The sequence below is a fragment of the Cuculus canorus genome, chromosome 1, assembly GCF_017976375.1.
Source record: "Cuculus canorus isolate bCucCan1 chromosome 1, bCucCan1.pri, whole genome shotgun sequence".
Classification (NCBI taxonomy): Eukaryota; Metazoa; Chordata; class Aves; order Cuculiformes; family Cuculidae; genus Cuculus; species Cuculus canorus.
In genome coordinates, this window is record NC_071401.1 from 193,106,222 (window position 1) to 193,126,826 (window position 20,605).

The window sequence follows — 20,605 nt, forward strand, 5'->3', positions numbered from 1 at the left end:
AACGTCTTGAGGGTGCAATATAAATGTTTTTATATACATTTTAAGTTATTACCTGAACTCACAACTTATTCCTTTCTTCATGTCTTGAAATATTTCTTCTTTGAAAAAGTATAAATAATTCCATTCTTATTTATGATTTATTCTTAAGTTTTAGTTGATTTTTTTTTTAATGACGAACATTAATTTTGGTTTATTCTCGTCAGTCGAGGACCTTATTTGCCCCAACACATTCATTCAAATCCTACTTCATGTCTCTTCTTTTTGCAAGTTGTCCTCTAAGTAGTTAATATATTAGGTGGCATGGCAAGTGGAGTTCAGATTGTCATGTATTTTTATGCTAAACAGTATCATATTTTTACAAAAAGTAGCAAACTGATTCTACTAAACTTTTGTGTCTCTTTGGTGGAAAGAGATTGTAAAAGGCTCCTTCTGCCACATGGAAAACATTAAACCTGATAGTAAATCATCCCAATTATTTGTGGGTTATGGGAGAAATCCCAGGGCCAAGCCCTTTTGACTCAGAAACTCTGTAAATGGATTCTGTGCTTTATAAAAGTTGTTATGATCAGGCAGGAGGCCAAATACCAGGTGGATTGATTGCTTTCTGCCAGAGGTATGGCCACATCGACTGCCTCTATTAGGAATGCAGTTATTCTTGAAAATGTCAGCTTGACAATTAGAGTTCAATTCGTGTTATTAAAACACATTAGTCTCATGATCCTAGAGTTAGATCAAATGCTTTGTTGAGAGGCACTGCTTTTGTCTTATTTTGAAATCTTCTCTGCACTCCTCCTAAATCATGATGCCGTTTCCTACTCTTCAGAGAGTGGGTTTGCTGAGACTATTTTAGAGTAGAGAAATCAAATAAATAGAGTTTTCCAAAACTGTCAATAAGAATTCACACAAGATCTTAGCTGCTTGGTGTGAAACTGAGTCTTTTCACAAAACATTTAGTCTGTGAAGGGAGCAGTAGCAAATCAGCTCACAAATCAGTGCCTCTTCTGAGCTGCCGCCTATTGAAAGAAGGGAATTCAGTCACTTTGAAACACTAAACAAATCACAGGAAGAGGCCTATCAATGGTCTGAGCTGTTCTGCAAGAAACAGATAAACTGAGTTGGTATTTCTTTATAACCTGAGAGAGAACGGATGATTTGATTGACGTCCTAATCTAAATTCTGCGTTCATTGCTTCATGGTGAAAACAAGAATTCAAACCCAGAGCAGTCTTATCGTAGCACATGTCTCAACATGTGAGATCAAATCCATGCTGTCAATTTACATGTCTGCTCTGAGGTATTAAACATGGAAAAGTGTAAAATCCAGAACACTTGATCTAATTATTGTCAAGACATATTTCCAAAGCAGCTCTGTGCAAAGGGGTGCAAATACTTTAATAGGATGAGAGTTCATCTGACACGGCTTAGGGCAGAATGGCTGCCTCTGTGTATCTGCAGTTCTGCTTTAGATTCCCTTTACAGTTAGTGAAGGGAGATAGGTGCATGCAGGGTGCTCTCTCCCTAAAGCGGGGTCTCTAAAATAGGCTGGATGAATTACTGAATGGAAGTGCTTATTTCTCTACTCTGTGGTTTCCTGTGCGTGGTCAGGTGAATCATTCCTGAAATTTTCTGCATTTCTGGGCAACGTACTAACCCAGTATGAGGCACCTGCAATCTCTGCAGGTGAAGCAGTGTAACCATATTAGTGTACTGAAGGATGCAAACTAAAAGGAACTATTTTCCAGAATTACTTCTGAATTTGGTGAGAGCACGGTGCTAGTCGTGGCTTAGTTTCTCAACCATGTCAGGCTGAAGCAAGTCTGATGGCCTTCAGTCAGCTTGTTCCTCTTTGTGACAAGTTTTGTGTATCAGCTTCCATAAGTCTCCTTTTGGTTCAGTAAACTACCCAACCTTCTATATAGTTGTTACATTCTGTTGAATGTTGTCCTCTAGGCAGCTTCCTCCAGGTAGTCACCTACTGGATTGAGCCTGCAAATTTCAGCCTCCTACTTTAGAGTGTCCTCATATGCATGTCAGAAAGGCGCTGTCTCCAGTATTTCTTTCTTATTTTAGTTTAACAGCTGCCCTTTGATTTTTTTTGAAATTCTGTGTGGCACTAAAGCTCCCCTTCACGTTCTTGAGGGTACCATGAGACACAGCCCTTGTCTAAGTGCCTGGATGCATGCTACAGAAGTCCTAGCTAATGTTCACTGGTGGGAGACTTCTCGGCCTCGTTCGTCTCTTCCTCACTAGCACCTCACGTCACCAGTGTGCTGGTAGCTCGTGTTGGCACAAGCAGCTTATTTTCAGTTGTAGAACTGTTGTTTGCTGAGGAACGGGGTGCCTGTGCCTTGCTAGTGCCCATGAAATTGCTAGAAAGAGTAGACAGGCTTTGAGGTAAAAGCAGGAACAGTTTATCTAACTGAAGTAATGAGCATAAGAAATCAATTGCTATACTAAAAGACAGATACAGAGAAGTGGAACAGTTACAGTCCTTGTTTTTACTGCTCGTTCAGGTCTGGGTTCTACATGATTTCTTTTCCTCTGTTTTCTTTTCAACTAGCAAGCTCAAGCCAGACTAACTCCCAGGGTGACTGACAGTTCCCTGGAGATGGGATCTGGTCTTTCAGCTATGTTTTGTCTATCAATTGTTTCTTTCCCAAAATAGATTCCGATTTGGGATGAAGTCACCCCTTCTGCCCTCCCCATTTCTGCTTAGCATAAATTTACCCTCCTGGCCTTCTGCAGTTCTGGATAAATCTAACTGATTAAAAAGGTTAGATTTTGTCTCTAGTGGCCTCATCAAAAAGAAGCTCTTGGACTGTGTCTTTCAGCTGAGTGGATGTGGCTAGGCTTCACATTTTTTTTACTTAATCTGTTTAACACAGTGCAGTCTCCAGTGAGCAGATAACAGAGGAAGAGTTGCATTACCACTGGGTTTAAATACATAAGCTGTGTCCAGCATAGAACTTCAAAAGTACTTGGTATGTAAGTGAGGGTGATGAATGTGAATCATTGATAAAATCTGGTGGGACAGAAAATAAATTGAGGGATGATTTGTCTAAAGTAAATAGGCCTTAAGTGTGGTTTGTTGGAACTGGAGAGATACAATAATAGTGTTTTCCTACATGAATGCATGATTGTACAATGGATATTAAACATGTGAAGGATTTGGTCTGAGGCATTGGAATATTGGAATAACAATAAACTACCTGAAATCCAGATACATGCCAGTGATTAATCTTGTTGGACAGTCAGTGCAGAACTTTCGTGCCTCGAGGCAAGGTCATAGAAATTATTGTGCTGACAGCAAGAGTTGGGAATGACCACCTGAGACTTCCGCTGTAGATGGTAGGGCGCACCTACCCATGTAGGTGCCAGGTGTTTCCATGGCACACGTTCAGGAGAAGCAGTCCTGGGGAGCCCTGGGCTGTCCAGTTTCTACAACTACTTAGGGGAGTAAGTTTTCTGGACCTCTGTGTTTTAGGCCAGTGGTCTAATTTCAAGACACACAAGGGATTAGTACATTTAGCTGTCGAAGTTCAAATTGATTAATTTAAGGGAATTTACTATGATAAACAATTTTAGAAAATTTAGTTTCTTTAAGGCATTTTTAATCCTTGCCTGTGAAACTGCACTGCAGCTGACTGCAAGAGTTGCTTGTTGCTGCAGAAGGGTTATGTTTGTACTTGTTAATGGTTTTACTTACCAGTTGAGCTTTTTCACCATCAGAAGAGACACAGTCTAATGATATCATAATATCTAAAAAAAAGAAATTGTGAAACCTTTACATTAGACTCTGAGGAACTGAAATGTAAGTGACTAGGATTTAAAGTTTTACTGTCTTAGTAGTGTCTTTTATGTTTAGTGGTTGTAGATGTGCAAACCCCCAACTGAACAGTCTTTGCAGTTCTTAAAAAGATGTGGAAAAAAGGGTTATGGGATCTGGGAAGGTGGTCAGTGGGGTGGACAGAGTGGTTCTCCGCACAACCGTTTTGTTATTGGTCTGAGAAGCTGTAATCGTGAGAATCAGAATTCTTGAAACCAGTCAGGTCTGTCAAATAGAAATATCAGGAAGGAAACAGAGATTTATGTTGCTCACATGGCTGTTCTCACATGGCTTCCTTCTCATCAGGAAGGCAGGAAGCTGATGAGAAGATGTATTTGTCAGCTAGTCTGAAGATGTGTTCTGATGTGAAATAATTGAAGATACATTGGAAAATGTTTTTCCCTCTGCAAAGGCTTCAGAAACCTATTTATCCTGAAATAATCCCTAAATTTGAAGACAGGGAAACAAATTGATATTGTCACTATAGTGCTGTGATTAAGTTTGAGTTCCTGCTTGCTTGCAAGAACTTGTCTAAAACTTCATTATTAGCAGTGCTGTCAAATACTAGATAACTTTGCTTGTATGTTGTCTGTGTTTATGTTAAGCTTTGGCAATTACAGGAATAGTCTTTCGCTAGTAAAGATTCGCTGTTTCCCCATAACTTAAAAATTTTCATGTTATGTTTGGTTTTTTTGTTCTAAAACAGTTGTTACTGTATATTCAGTTTTCATTTAGGAGTGTTCTGCAGGACCTATAACTGTGTTTAAAGATATACTTCGTAAAAGTCTCTTGATTACTTGTTAAATGAGTTGAATGTATTTATACTGAGAGCTTTGTGGAGCTGGGCATCTTCAGGAGTTTCCTGGAATAATTTTGTATCCTGAAATATAGATAACTAGTGAGATAATTATATCTCAGTAAAGCCTTCTATTAATAGCTATTCTTGCTGTAATATTAGATGTACTTCTCCTAGAATTCACATAGCCGTTTGGCAGTTCTTTGTATTTCAGCAGTTTTCACTGCACAAGAAAATTTCTGTTTATTCTCCAATTACAATTTATTTTATTTTAAATTCTAGACATGTACTGTGGTATCCTTAAGGGACTGTTCTGTAGTCAATTGCTATTTATGTGTTGCCCTGCAACTTTTGATTTCTGTGATAACGATAAAAAATGCATGCTTTGTAGAGTTTAAATATGAAGAACTATTTTTTTATTTTTTTGCTGAAAGATTTGCAGATAGAACTCCTTTTAATAACAGGACTAGTTTTGGTCCTTGCTGTTCTATTTTCCTGTTAATTTACTGTTAATTTAGTATGTACAAAGCTGTAAGCCATCTAGTTGAAGAAACAGTTTTTAAGGAGAGGTTTGAATGGTTGTCAGAAGTAAGGACTGACATGATAGAGAAAACCATACCTTTTCAGTTCTGCTGCTGCTAGTTTATACTGCATCCTCAGGTAGGTGACTTCACCTGATAGATTGCGAAGTTAAAGTTATGCTAGGATTAGGTATCTCCAAGAGATCTGTGTCCAAGTGTTGTGGTTTGGGAGCAGAGACAGCAATGTCTCATAGTTCTTGTTGTTCAGTTTGTGTTATCTGGAGATGGAAATTACATGAATCAGAACAAGAGCTGAATGGAAGAACATTGCTACTGAAGACCAATGGCTTTCTGCTGTTGCCGAAATTTAGTTTACTATAGTTTTGTGGTGGTGCACTGTTTAAAGAGTTAGTGCTATTTTAACAATTTCTGCAATTCCTGCAGCTGTCTACTCAAGGAGATGCCAGCCAGGTGATTGGACCACTGACAGAGGGACAGAGGAGGAACGTGGCTGTAGTTAATTCACTGTACAAACTGCATCAGTCAGTTCTGAAGGTAGGCTTCCTGTGGTATTTCTCTTCTGGCCATAATGTTGACTTCTTATCACTATCGCGTGCATGTTCTCCCATAAGCTGATGAGAACCTTGACAAATACAACTCAATTTTGGGTTAAGAGCTGCACCTTGCTATGCACTTGTATAACTCCTTGAGACTTCGTAGACCCTTGTAAGCACTGCTACGTGACAAGTCGTCCATGTTAGGAGTGAAAGATGCGTTTATAGAGAATAATTGCATCTCACAGCCGTTGTTTTGTGAGCCTAAACAATTGAACTCATTTTTTTTTTTTTAAAACAAGTAAGCTCTGTGTTTGAACTGGTCGGCCTGATGGCCCTCGTCTGCATCTGTCCCAGCCTAAGCTTATATTTCTCAGAAGACCTTCATTACTTTCCCATGATTATGGTCAAAGAGAAATGGAGATGAAAAGGGTGAAATCAAGAAAAGCAGCACCTCACAAATATCTCCTTCCATTATTGCTGTGGCCAAAGTCTGCCATGGAAATGTTTTCAGGATTAAGCATAGTTATGAATAATTCCAATTTACTGGCTTAGTGATGCCAATGGCTCTGCAGTTTCTGTAAAATAAAACAAACAAATATAGTGGTAGTTGTAGTTAATCAGGTTTAAATCCTAGCCTGATTAGAAAAAAGACCATGAGTACTCCTGACTGTGGATATGTTTAAAGAATTCACAAAATGCTAAAAAGCCTATAAAATTTGCTTGGATTTTGCAAACAGATGGTAGATCAACTTTTAAGTCTGCTTTCCTTGATGTATTTAGTAATGAACCTCATGTGCCTTAGTGTTGGATGGAGATCTGATATGATTCAGTCTTTGAGTTCGGTACTTATCTGGCTTAAAAATATTATTGTATAGCATGTTCATAGCTGTAAGGAAATGAGGAGAATATTCCTTCAACTCATTCCTTCTCTTTCAATTCTATTATTATTGTGGCTGTACATAAACAGCTGTATATCATGTAGTATTGTAATAGTCATAAGACTGAGAAAGAACAACCATTCTTTCAAATATTTGCCGTAGCGCTGCTTGTGTAGTTCTCCATAAATTCTGTACTTAGCAGTGGGAGAATACATCACTTATTTTTATTCTGATACTGTTAACCCTTCAACTAAATTTCAGTTGAACTGAATTGAATAATTTCTTTGCCAAGGCAGAAGCAGGGTCCGTAGGAGATTAGAGAGCAAATACTGGTGCAATGAAAATTCTGTCTGTATACAATGCATTTGATAATTCTCTATAACTATGTAAGCCACTCATTACTAAGGATAATTCAGTATGTTTTTAAATTACATTAAACATTATAGATTCTAGTAATTTGTTGAATGTTGGCTATTAACGATTACTTTAAAATTTTTAGGTCATTACCAATCAGAGCTCATTTCCAGCAGCTGCTGAGCAAACAGTCACAACTGCCTTAAAGGTAATTGAATGTCCCTGTGCCACAAGGGTAGAGCTTTGCTTTGTTTGTTACACTTAAAATGGGCACTTAGTATCCCAGGTATTATTTTATGTCAGTATGTGTTAGTCAAAGGTATACAAATATTCTGAAATGTATATTTTGTTGTATCTGCAGCTACATATGTGTTGCATCTGCCAAATCACTGCTTGAGTAGGGTTTGTATTCAAGAATATTCTTGTAATGGCAGAAACACAGATGTCATCTGACTGTGAAAATAAATGCCTTTCTCTGCAGCGTTCGCACAGCAATAACTGAATCCATCATCACCTCCTTACACCCCCTGACACACACACAAAATTATGATTTCTATGCTACCTGGTGCTTTTCTGGGGGGCGGTGTGGATGGCTGTGCAGCCTTCTGTGGGTGACAGCTATCCACATCCATCCTGCTCTGCACTCATCTGGGAGGTGTTTTGTGTAGAGAAATCAAGGGCAGCATGTGTGTCTGGGGAATGAATGGCTGAACGAAGTCTGCACCAAAACATGTATGTTTACAAACCAGGAATGCCAGGTTGTTGTGCATCTTTTAGAAGAGAACCTTTCCCAGAAGTAGTTTTTCCCAGCCTTGTTTCTGTACTTTACCAGTAAAATCAATTAAAGAGAAATGTTATCTTAGACTTTGTCCTTCAATTTAGCAGTTTCAAATGCAGAATAATAAAAAGCACTGTTGACATATTTGTCCAGGTATTTTAGAGGTGTCAAAATGCAAATGCTTCTAGTTTCTGTTTCCTTACTTCTGCCTTTTTCTTTTATTTTAGGCAGTCCATGATCTGATGGGTAGTGCTGTTCAACCATTGCTAAACTCTGTAGGAGATTCAGTAGAAGCTATTATCATCACTATGCACCAGGAAGATTTTTCTGGGTAATTAGAAATATTTTTTCAATTTACCATTGCTTTGGAAAGACGTCCTGCATATGTGTGATTGATTGTTATTGCCACATTGTCCTTGGAGCGAGAGCACTTGTTTCTTGAGGGGAAGCCAATGCTTTATGGTCAGTGAATACTGAAAACAGAATAGCACCTGTCTGTTGAAACAAATTAACCAGGTAGCATCTATCTTCTCCGCTCCCCCAGCTTTTTCTTTTGTCGTATCTGTTGAGTAAAATTAATTTTAAACAGAAAAAAAAAAAGACAAGCAGAGGCCATTTTTGTGCTTAAAAAAACTTACTTGCTTTCAAAATTTATTTTTTGTAGACAGTCTTCGGAAGTGTCAATATTGTTTTTTCTGTAAATAAAGCATATAACCTCTGACTCAAAATTACACAGATTTTTTTCTAAAGTATTATTGGATATGCAATAGTTCAAAAAAATCTTTTTAATTGGAAGTTCATATTTAGTGTACCATGCTATTTTCCCATAGCATTTTAATTAAAAATTCCAGTATTCTTTATCTGCAAAGATCTTACATCCTATCTATAATTGAGACTTCCTTTCTGAGCATTGTTTTGGCTGTTGTTCTGACATTGCTTATATTGTCATCAGAAGTCTTGTTTTCCATCTTGGAAGTTCGCTGAAAATGGTGTATTTTCAGAGGCATTTTAAAGTTTCCTTTTGAAATTATTATTTTTTATTATTATTATTTTACCTTCTCCATCTTTGTTTCACCACCAGCAGTAAAATATCTCTCTAGGTGGATAAACTGATTCCAACCAAAGGCTAAGTTTTGTTAGATAGCCTGTATGGTCGATGTTCCTGAATTTGGAAGAGCTCTTTTGCCTGGCTTTGCTTTAAGAATGAGAAGGGTGATTGATTTCTATGTCCTGCAGCTGCTGTGCTGCTTCTGTGATAATTAGATTGACTTTATAATCGTGGGTTTGAGGAATCTAGGAAGCTAATTCTGTACAGGGAAGAGGTTTGGCTAGGCTAAACTGGTAACCCTGTGACATGTATTTATATTTTCTGATCCATTCTTAGAGTACTGAATCAGCGACAGGGACATTTAGATTTAGGGGCTGGATTTGAGGTTTAGGCTCCAAACTGGTGGCAGCTCTGCAAGTAGGGTGGGAGTGGGGTGATTTCCTTTATCTTGTTAAGATGACAATATCTGATAAAGAGGTGATTTGACTACAGTTTCAGAGAGGGCTACATGGGGATTTTTTTGACTAGAAATGAGACTACAATTCATGCTATGGTTTCATGAGGTAAAGAAAAATCCAGTCTTTACCATGAGGTGAAGAAAAAAAGAAACCAATAGGTTCTGGTTGTGTTTTAAAGATGAATTTAGCTGTCCCCATTTCTTCTTCCTTTTCTGTGTTTTTTTTTTTTTTTTTTTTTTTTTCCAGATCATTATCCAGCTCAGGAAAACCAGATGTCCCTTGTTCTCTGTACATGAAAGAACTGCAGGGTTTTATAGCAAGAGTCATGAGTGACTACTTCAGACATTTTGAATGTTTTGACTTTGTCTTTGATAACACTGAAGCCATGGCTCAAAGAGCAATTGAACTTTTCATTCGCAACGCCAGTCTAATAAGGCCCCTCGGTGAAGGTGGGAAGATGCGGCTTGCGGCAGATTTTGCACAGGTACCCTTAAAACTGATTTCTGCTTTGTGCTGTTACCTCACTGTATTCAGTGAAAAGTATCAATACTTTTTTCCCCATCAAAGTATAAACAGGCAGCTGTACTAATCGGTGCGTTCCAGTTCTAAACATTCTCTCCGATGAGATACTGTATCCTGAGAAAGGCATCCACTAAGTAGTTGAAGATCCCTCGTTACTGTAAGGCACATTCAGGGAGGTCTGACAGCTTCCTATCAAGTGACTGTTGCATTTGAATTCTGCTGCGTCTTGACATTTTATCCTGCTTGTCAGACGTCTTTGGAATGTCCATCATTTGCCACCATTCATTAACTTCCTTCGTTCTCTCTCCTCTAATGGAACCGTGTGTTGCTTTCTTAATCACTTTATATATCACAGTGCCCACAGTGGTTAATCTTTTAACTCATCTGCCCTGCAGTGTAGGAGGCAAGCTAAAGAAATAGTAACATCCCGTGGAAGAGCTGTCCTTTCTGTAACAGAAGAACAGGGGTTTTTGTGAGATTCTCTTCATGACCTGATTGACTTGTCTGCCACTCAGCTTCACCTAGCTCTTATACTGGACTAAAACATAAAAAGAATTACCAGACTAATATTCACTACCTGTCTGCATTATCTGCTATATTCAGATTTAATTTGTCAATAGTAACACCATGTGATTAGCTTGCCGAAGAATACAGGAATCCCCTAGATTGGTCTGTGAGTCCCGGTTATTATTATCAAAAGTGCAAATGGAAATTAACACTACTTGTCTGCATACTGAGTGCTGCTTTTTGCTGGTAGGTAAACAAGGTAGGCAGGGAGGGAGGAATCACTGCCATCTGCACTCCTGCTTGTGGCTGCTTTGTATCTTTTGCCTGTGAGTTACAAACATGTTGCTCAGGAGTAGGTATTCATTATTCGGAAGTAGCAAATCAGTCTTTCACCATGGAAGTTAAGGGAAAGTTTTCAATTGCTTTTAGTAGGAAGGCTCTGTTCCTTTCTCAATTTTGAAGACAATGACATAAAATTGGAGAAAAAAAGGATGCTTGTTTCCTCCTCTAGGAGGAATGTAGATAATTTTTGTAATTTATGCTGCAGTACCAAAGTAAGTTGAGTAAATTTGGGAAATATCTTCACCTAATTCTACAGTAAAGAACATCTGATCTAAGCACCTATTGTAATAATACTAAAAATATCACTCATTTATCTTTTTGAAACACTTATTTTCTCATTTGTCTTTTAAGTGAAAACTGAAGGTAAGTTTTCATCTGATGTAGAGGGATTTACGTGTTCTTCCCCATTGTGCTGTATATAACTCCTGAATGGACAACTATGTGAAGATAAGTGTTCCGATTTCTCTTCTTTTGTATTGTGGAAGGAAAAAAAAAGATTAGGTTTAGGTTTCATTCTTGTCTGCTGCCTTCAACTGTTACTGTGTCTGCGGGCTGCCTTGTGTTTTTCTCATCTTCACATTGCACCATATTTTTGGCTTGTTTAAAAGCAGGCTTAAGACAAGAGCTGTCTTGTGTCCAGCCAGCCCCACGCAGCCACCTCAGTGGCTCACTCTGTACCTTTGAGTGTCTCTGTACAGAGAGCTCCGCAGGGCCTCCCAGGCTGCACAGGGGCTGTAGTGTCCAGAATGGCCTGGATGCTATATCCTGTTGCTCAGAGTAACAGAAAAAAGGACTGAAACATTCTGTGTGTGGAGGCTGCCTTATATCTGTGTTTTCCGGGATGTGCCTGCCCCTCCTGAAAACCTGGTGGGTTTTAAGCACATGCCCATGAGGGCATGTTGAGGAAAAGACTTGATTTCTCCAAAGAGAAAGGATGGCTGCTGCTGCTCTGGGCTGAGGAGAACAGGGAGCAGTTATTTAGCTGGGCCTCAGGCTTGATGGGAAGGATAAATTTTTCCAAGTGGCCATAAATACTGCTTGCAGAGTTTTTTCAGTCCCAGAAAGGGACTGCGATGTTGGATTAAAGCCAAACACAAAGGAAAGGACCTGCCTGAAAAGTCAGTGTGTGTGTAGGAGGAGGTTTGTTTATAAATCATTTCTACTTGTGCTTTCTCTTGTAGTCATTTTGAATTTTTACTCAGAAGGAGGTTGCGTGTCCCTGCTTAATACTCGCTTTTGAAATCTAAAACCAGTTTTGGTGTTTTGAGGTTACTTGCAAGCAAAAGACCGGGGCAGAAATCTGACCAGAAGCTTTGGTTAATTTGAGGTCATATTGTAGGACACATGTAGTAGATCATGTATTCCGGGATTGAATCATATTTTGGGTAACTCATGTGCTTGTATGAATTTCTGAAAGAAACGTTAGAGTTAGAGCTGCCTTATATTCAGCAGAATGGCTTTAGCTTAGAGTAAAATTTGAAAATTCTTGCACTGGAAGCGTGTTTTACTGATAAATTGCTTCAAAACAACTGTTATTTACACAGAAGGGGGAAAACTGAGGCTTTGAGTTCTTTTCACTCAGAACTGGGTTTCTGAGGAGCACCATGGACAATTTTCTTGAGTAAGGAGCAGCTACTTATACAGTTAGGAGTTATTGTTGTAATTCTGTTGAATTCTCTGTCTTATCCTGTTTCCAGTGTCAGCATTGCTTTTTACTGGCTTGTGCGTTAGATATTTCAACAGTAAGACTAGGTGTGTGCTGGTGTGGTGGCTGTAAGCAGAGGTATGACAGGCTTGAAATATGCCTGAATATCATTTGTATGATTTCATGAATATCAGTAATTACAGGAACACAGAAACACTGTAAGGCCTAGAAAATGTCTGCAGTGCTGCAAGATTATTATTGCATTGTGTGCTGTTCCTTGGGACTCTCATTTGAAATATTTCTAGTCTACAGGCTGAATTTCACGCTCTTGGTTTTTATGCAGGCAATTGCACAAGATTACTTTTCAGTTCACTCCTATAAATTCCTGGATCAGTCTGTTTTCATTTGGTTTCATATTTTTAAGGCGATCATAATTCAGTATTCATGTGTGTAATACCAAATTTCGCTTTTTAATTCAGTACTAGTCAGGCTGAAAAAAATGTTCTCCTGGAGGCAAGCAAGCCAGCAAGCCCTGATGTTTTCTCAACATTTATGTTTCTGGGGAGTACCAGTTCTTCACCAGAGAACCTTTTAACTTGCTTGGTATTTGGAATTGTTACAGCACTTACACTTAGGCACGTTCAGGCCTTCCTAAAACCCAATGGAAGTACTGGACAATGCAGCAAAGAATGAAATATAAGCATGATCAATTGAGAAATTTATTTAGAAGAAATGGGAAATATTTGAGAAATATTAAGAAATGAGAATTATTGGCATGGCATGGAAATTTGCAGTCTGCTACATGAAGTTTGTGGGAAAATAGCTGTTTATTAATAGCAAATACAAATCATAACTGCATTGGAATAAACTAGGCTAGAGATTGTAAAGACTGAATAGTCTTTATGCTTCATGGCATGAAGGCATGGCATGATTTCCCATCTTTCATAGTACGAGTATATATTTTGAATGACATATAAGGCAGGAACCACTGCCTGTGCCAAGAACTCCCCTCTCATGTCATGACTTTATTTTCAGCCTTGTTGAGTGAATGATTTTTATTGGTCATGTTTGAGTTAATACTATTCTGTATTCACCTTCATATATTTCTGCTCTAGGTGTGATTTAAAGGGTTTTTTTTGGCATTGTTCAATACTGCGTTCAAATATTTTTACGGGGCATAGTTACCATTGCCACCAACTCTTCAAGTCTTTATCAGTAAAGTACTACAAAATGTTTTGATTTTGTTGAATCTTCCCAGAAAAATGTTTTTACTGGAGAGGCTGACAATGAGAAGTTCTAGTATAGAAGAAATGTTTCTGTCTGCTGGTTAGACTACAGTCAGAATCTGGTTACCTGACTCAATATATGGCATTAAAAAAGCAAGAATATTAGGCATTTGTTTTCTAAAAAAAGATAAACAGATTTTGCTCATTTGATCAAACATGATGTTACAAGCGTGAAAAAGCTTCTTATATCTTTTTACCTGATAAATTTCCTTTCTGGTTTCTCATGGACAAGTGAGAGAAACAGGATGCTGTAATCACACTTGCAGTCGTACGGACAGAAACTAACAGAGTTAAAATGCATTTCATGTTTAATGCTAACTACTGGAAGGAGGAAATTATTTTCTCATGTGTGATATTTTGGAGATGTTACAGCTGAAGGATTTACTTAGACATCAACCGTTTTGGAATTGCTGCATGAGGGAGAAATCTAATTCCACATCGCTTCAAGGGCAGCGTCTTTCATATAATAGTTCAGATCTCTTCTGCTCTCTTGCTTGTTAAAGCATTCTCTCTCGGTGAATGGCTAGAAAAAAGCATTTTGAGTTAACATTTAAAAACTTGGAATTCATCTTGGCCAGGAAGAAATGTGATTGCTAAAAATTTAATGTTAAGATTTTCCAGCTGACAAAATAGCTGTTTAGTAATGAGAGATCTTGAAAATACCACAATGGGCACTAAACAATAACTTCACTATGGGGTTTTTTGAAGCACTGTCCAATATATATGCATTATCTGTATCTAGACTACGTATTAACTTCACCCTTGGGTTGCTGAACATAATCCAATTAGAGAAGCCAGCCATGAGATGTGTTTTTTACAACATAGCTAGCCAGTGAATAGCTCAACAGATAATTGACCACCTAGCCATGGGCTATGGCAGGGTCATAGAAGAAGAAAAGATAATATAGCCTCTTTGAGCTTAGAGAGCAAGAATCTTTGAGAAGAAGCATATGCTGGGCAGAAGTCTGCCACTGTGTTCTGTGAAGCATAGCAAAATAACATGAATAAATCATGGAAGAGCAATGGGGTTTGGATGAAGTTATAAGAAACAAGGCAGCGTTGTTATTCTTTCTTCTGTTGTAGCTGTGCCTTCCTTTTCAGCAGGCATGTGCACTTCCTACTGCTTCTCTTGGATCTTGTCTTAATTATGATCTCACGTTAGTCAATCAGGCCTCTGTGATTGCAAATTACTGCTTGGACACCTGATTTATCATTGAATTTAACCTGGTTATCTGAGTTTTCAAATTTGCATTTCTGGGAGAGAAATTTGGAATTGAAACAAAAAATGCTACCTACCTTTCATATGTAAAGTCCGTAGGACATGGCTGTATGAAAGGCTGTGCACACACGATGCAAATACTGGCTTGCAGACAGCCAAAACCATCACCCGACCTGTAAAAGCTCACTAAAATGCTTTGGAAGCTACAGCTGTGTATCATAGCAAAATCTGCTACAGTATAAACATGCTGCATGAATCAAGAGTTGGTGCAGCTTCAGGCGATGACAGGTAGTGAACCCAAGAAGTGATGTATGCTCAATCCTCTGCCCAATTCCAGCACCTTAAAGACAGCAGCTGTTCCAGATGAATGATTCCTCTCTGGCACTCGCTCCCAGGCCAGCAGGGCTGGCGGGCTGTGCCTTCAGAAGCACAAAAGCCCACTCAGTGGGCCTGCAGAAATCAATGTAATAGCAGAATGATGCTGTAGCATCTCACCATATCATTGATGCTCAGACAAATAGCTTCAAGTGAAGAAAACAATCTTAGTTATTATGTATAGTCTTTATTGGAGAGATGAGGTTCTAACACAGAGCAGACTAGTGTTGTAAATTACCAAAAAAAAAAAAGTTTCTGTGGTTGATATAGTTTTTACCACATTAGTTTTCACTCATTCCCACTCTTTATGAGTCAATTTGAGATGGTATAGTATGCTGCAAAGCTTAAAAACAATTTTTTTCTTTGGCAACTGGTACTTCACGAATCAACCATCTGCTGCCATTAAATCTATCTAGTTCTAGCAATACTAATAATTTCCTACAGTGAAAAAAGGTTGAAAATGAAGTAATAGAATTTTCCAAAGTAAATTTTATTCTTTAAGACTAAAAATGTTGATTTATGGAACGTATGTTCAAGAGAAATTGTTCGAATTTGTTTTAATAAGGAATTGGTTAAGCTGTAGAAAGTTTCACTTAAATCTCATTATATTGTATTATGTTTCAAGAGTGAAACAATAATTCAAAACTTATTAAGCAAAATTATATTTTGCTACTCTGGGATTTCTTACCCCTCATGAGTACAGTTTGATCCATGCATCTCTGTCAGACTGGCAGTTTGTTGCCTGTTTTCAAATTCTCTAAAGCACCTAAAAGAATTATCTTTTCCCTGGTTCTTCACAGCTACCAGCCCACAGCTCCCACCAGAGCTGGGACACCAGCTTCTGCAGGATATCAGTTACTTCCAGCTGCCCCCAGCTAATACTGATGCCTGAAAAGAAGCTCCGGAGAAATCAGAGTCTTGCTCCCATTTGTTTTTGTTTTTCAGGATCTATAGGGTCTTTGTGTCATGATACAGCAAAGCCTGCTTCATCAGATCCTCTTTTTGGCTACGTAGCCCTGATCCTGTGCAGCGGACCAGCCTCTTGACTCCCATACATGCTCAGAAGTGTCCTGGAGGATTGAGGGGAACAACATGCTGAACTTGCTCTAAGTTTCATCGCAATCTAGAGTTGGAGCACCTCCCCGCAGAAATCCCCACGGACAATCTGCCTGTGCTGGGAGTGTGCACTCATCCTCTGTGCCAGCAAATTCTGCACCCTGCACAGCAGCTGACAGCTCCTCCTCGCGTGGGGATGTTGGTTTCCCGTTTGCGTGCCTTTTGTGCTGTCTGGTGCATAGCATGCTTGCCCAGGAACTGCAGAGCCACGTTGTGCATGCTCTTCAGCCCAAGAAGCAGGTACCCTTTGCACCTGCATGCGGGAGAGGTGACATAGCTCTCCCTGTGAGGGTTATAGGACAGGGCCACCCCACCCGCTGTAGTGAAGGGGACAGTTCATAGCCTAGAGTAGAAGATTCAGAGGCCAGGACAGCGAGCAGGAAGGAGCTGGGCTGTTACCTACTGCTGGAGCATTCATCTGAAAACAGAAGACAAAGATCCTTATTTCCACTTACTGGATTTTTGTTCACTTTCTGCCTCTGCGAGTTTCCACTTGGTATAAAATGCAGATTTCAAGCAGCCTGGGAGTACTTGATGTGGGGCACGTACGCCAAGGTTTCTAGGTTCACGGAGCAGCATTGCACTGCCTATCGGCTGGCTCTGTGGGGCTTTCCCATCGCCTTTCAGAGGTGCCCTTCTCTCCTTGTCTGTAGAGGAAGTGTAGATGCCCTCTGGCTCTCCCAGCTTTGTCTGACAGTGTCAGGTAGGTGGATACTGCTGCTACATGACCCACCTGATGTACATTAGATGTTTGCCTCAGGGAAAGATGCATCACACCCCAGGAGCAACTGTTTCTCTCCACTGAGTATGAAGAGAACCTGTAGATGTTGAGAAGTAGGTGAGGTGACTCCTGTCCTGCCACCTTCTTTTTAAGATGGGTCCCTGAGGTACATGGCCGTGATGGGCATTAATTGCTAATTTAATTTCTTCTGGTTTTAGATGAACTATGGCATCACAGTTCACTGTGCCATCTTTCTTGTTGATGCTGGAACCCCAGCACAGTTAGATGCTCTTGGTGAAGCTGTGGTCCAGCAGCCAGCTCCGTCTGAGGAAATGCTACAGCTGGAAAGAATAATAGTATTAAAGATTTCACTGTAAATAGTGCCTTATCATAAATGCTTTGAAACTCTGTCAGCAATGTTACTTAAATGGAAAGCTCATTGTGTGGTGTTTTTGATCTTCTTACTTATTTTAGCTCTCATTCTTTGAAAGTTAGTGTAATTGTGCATTATATGGAAATCAAAGTCTGAATAGTCTTTCAAGTTGGGGATTTTAACAAGCATACGTAGACAATAAGGCTTGAATCCCTCTGTTGACTTAAACTGTATCTGGCTAAAATTACCTATGGGTTTTTTGAGTGGTGGTGTTTGTATTAGTGTGCGTATTAACTGAAATTTTGGCATGTCCATATTCAGTCTGGGATCTGAAAGTGAAATTGTTTTTTCTTGCTTCTGTGTCCTCACTGTTAATGAAGAGCCTGTGACAGAATTTAGTGTCACATGAGTGATCTAAAAACCCAGGTGGAGCTTGGATCTTGTTCAAAACGTCAGGTGAACTCCAGTGCTTAAAAACAGAAAGCATTTTAATTTTTTTTTTAAATGGCCGCTTAACTCAGAGACTGAACAGTATGAAAATAGGTATGAAAATAATACTTTTACACACTGCTTTTTTGCCTGTGATTCCATACCACCCTGTGGCAATAGGTCCCAGCTGCTTCTGTCTAATCTGCCTAGGTTTTGTGCCCCAGAATTTGGGGTCAAATAGTAAAAAAGGAATCACTTTAACCTTGTGCTTCACCAGAGGAAAGGGTGCCCAGGTGAAATGGGTGTGGATTTTTACTGCTTTTGGGGTGGTTTAGGGGTGGAGACTTGCCTAGACATGCTTCCTTGCCAGGCTGCAGTCAGGTATTTTGGGTATTGACCTAAATGCTTCATCAGAAAACTCATCACCAACAAAATAAACCTTCTGTGAGAAGCAAAGCTTCAGTCTCAGAAAGCTCACGAGACCCCATCTGTTCTTAGTCGTGGACTGTCACTGTCATTTGTTATGGGATGCTTACTGTGTTGCCAAGAACAAGGCAGAAGTCTTGGCTTGGGCAATGCAGTATGAAAGGGAAGCAGAGCTTCTTGTCTCAGATTCAGCCACCAGTGAGAAATCAGGACTTGGTGTGCACGTTTGGATTGTTGCTTAAAGGCAGGCTGCTTCAATACTAAGCTTTATGTTTTGGGACAGTCTAATTCAAATGAAAATGTTTGGTTTTACAGATGGAGTTGGCGGTAGCGCCACTGTGTCGGCGAGTCTCTGACCTAGGAAAATCTTACAGACAGCTGAGGTCGTTCAGGTGAGTTGCAGTTGCAGGAACCAGCAATTGGCAGTATGACCAGATGGTATTTCAAAACTGATTTATTACCTCCTGTTATTTCTGATTGAACTGAGAGTTTTCTTGGCAACACCCACCTGGAAATTAGAAATAGATTAAAGTTCTTTTAAATTTTATGCAAAGTATAACTATAATTTAACAATCTTTGTCATGCTAATGTTGGCCAAATTGTACTTTTTGTGTTGCTTTCAGTGCAGCTTCTGTATGACAGCGAGTTCTGTAGTTACCTGAAATGTTTTCACTGAAATATAAAATTTACAATCCTGTGTTGTTTAATTAAAATAGGCAACTTCTGGAGATTTTTACAAACTGAACTTTTGCTGAAAGCCTAAGATGCAGAGTAGTTTAAAAAAAACAGGTGATTGTATGCTAACATAATATTGCCACCATAAAGGCATCTTTCTAATACATAAGATAAGCTTTTTCTTCCTTTCACAAGTGTATTGTTCCATTTTTCCAGACCGCTGCTGTTCCAGACCAGTGAGCACATTGCCAGTAGCCCAGCGCTGGGAGAGGTTATTCCATTCAGCATCATTCTTCAGTTCTTATTCGGAAGAGCACCACCAGAGTTAAAATCGCCCTTCCAGGTAATAAGGTCAACCTGTCTTTCCTTTCAGAGTGCCCAAGGGAGTAGTTTGTGATAGTTATTTTAGTTAAAAAATATTCAAGCTCATACTTTATATGATTTGTTGGCTTTTGTTTTTATTGTGGCAAAGGTGTCATGATTGTTGACTTCTATTTTAATTAATTAGCAGTAAGAAGGAGATAACCTGATTTTTAATAGACTCTCAATTCTTTAATACTCTGTCAGCTTATAGAAGAAATTGCAGGTCTTATTCAAGACTGCAAATTGCCTGGATCCTGCTTAAATAAGGTGCAGGAAATCTTGATTCAAACCTCTGTCAGGATTGGGCAAACAGCTGATGTAGGAGATCACTTGCTACAAAGCTCCCAAACATGATACTGGGCTTTTTCTGTTATTTGTCTCTGATTCCTTAATTGATTATGCATCACTGCAGTATTAAGGGAGCCTCATGTGGCCTTCATTTGTGTCACCTCAGATTCTGAAATTGATGTGTGTGTTTCCTTTTTCACATTTATGTGTAATTGGTATTTGTTTTGTGTTTCTCTGTATCAGAGGGCTGAGTGGTCCATTGCCCGCTACTCCCAGTGGCTTGATGATCATCCTTCTGAAAAAGACAGGCTTGCTCTCATACGGTAAAAATCGTGCTTCTTTCTTCTCTTTATCTGTGATGGTAGAGCAGTAACTTACCTGCACACCAGGTCTGGTCTTGAAAAGTGAAAAAATGTGCTATAGGAGAGGTATCATAGATACCCTTTCTCCACTTATGAGATGAGTTACAAAATGGGAGAATATATGAACTCAACGCTCCCCTCTGTCCCCTGTACCCAAACCCACCAGTGTCTTTGGAAGGAACACATAATCCTTTTATAAAAGAAGGAAGTTATGCACAATGATGGTTTAAATTAATACTGTGTTTTAGCAAAACTGCATCTCTTGACTGTTGGAAAATCAAGGCTTCAGCCGTCTTGTCTTGCTTAAACAATGAATAAGTACATAGGAATTTAAAAATGGAAGGTCCTTGTTACACCTCTGCAATGTTCTTCAGGAAATCAGCCCAGGACCTTTGGGAAGTGTTAATTACGTCAGATTCTTAAAATCCTTCTAGGGTAGATGACTCGATAGCTAACTACTATATTGCATCTTAAACTGTCAAGAAAAGTTGTGAAGAGTCTTGTTTTTCAAAACAGCAGATTTTTAAAGTGTGTTAGAGAGAACAGATGTGTTGTATGAAGATGACAAAGCCAGCCTGAGAATCCTCCAGATTCAAGGCTGGGATGATCATTTGGCTCCTAATGCCCTGAGTCTTCCAGCCTTCCTCTCGATGTCCTCTCCTGACCTTGGTATCACCCACTCCAGTGGCACAGGAGATGTTGTCACACAGAGCAGTGCCAGACTCCATCTGGCCTGGGAGC

The 20,605-nt window shown here is 39.3% G+C and overlaps 1 protein-coding gene across 1 annotated transcript in view; it reads left to right on the forward strand.

The window, feature by feature from the left end:
- Positions 1–20,605, forward strand: part of COG5 (component of oligomeric golgi complex 5) — a 185,136-nt gene that overhangs the window by 155,488 nt on the left and 9,043 nt on the right. Inside the window, 7 exon segments of the mRNA XM_054063261.1 lie at positions 5,587–5,697; positions 7,077–7,139; positions 7,937–8,040; positions 9,462–9,699; positions 18,492–18,568; positions 19,068–19,194; positions 19,746–19,825. Of these exon segments, the coding sequence (XP_053919236.1) occupies positions 5,587–5,697; positions 7,077–7,139; positions 7,937–8,040; positions 9,462–9,699; positions 18,492–18,568; positions 19,068–19,194; positions 19,746–19,825 (800 nt within the window).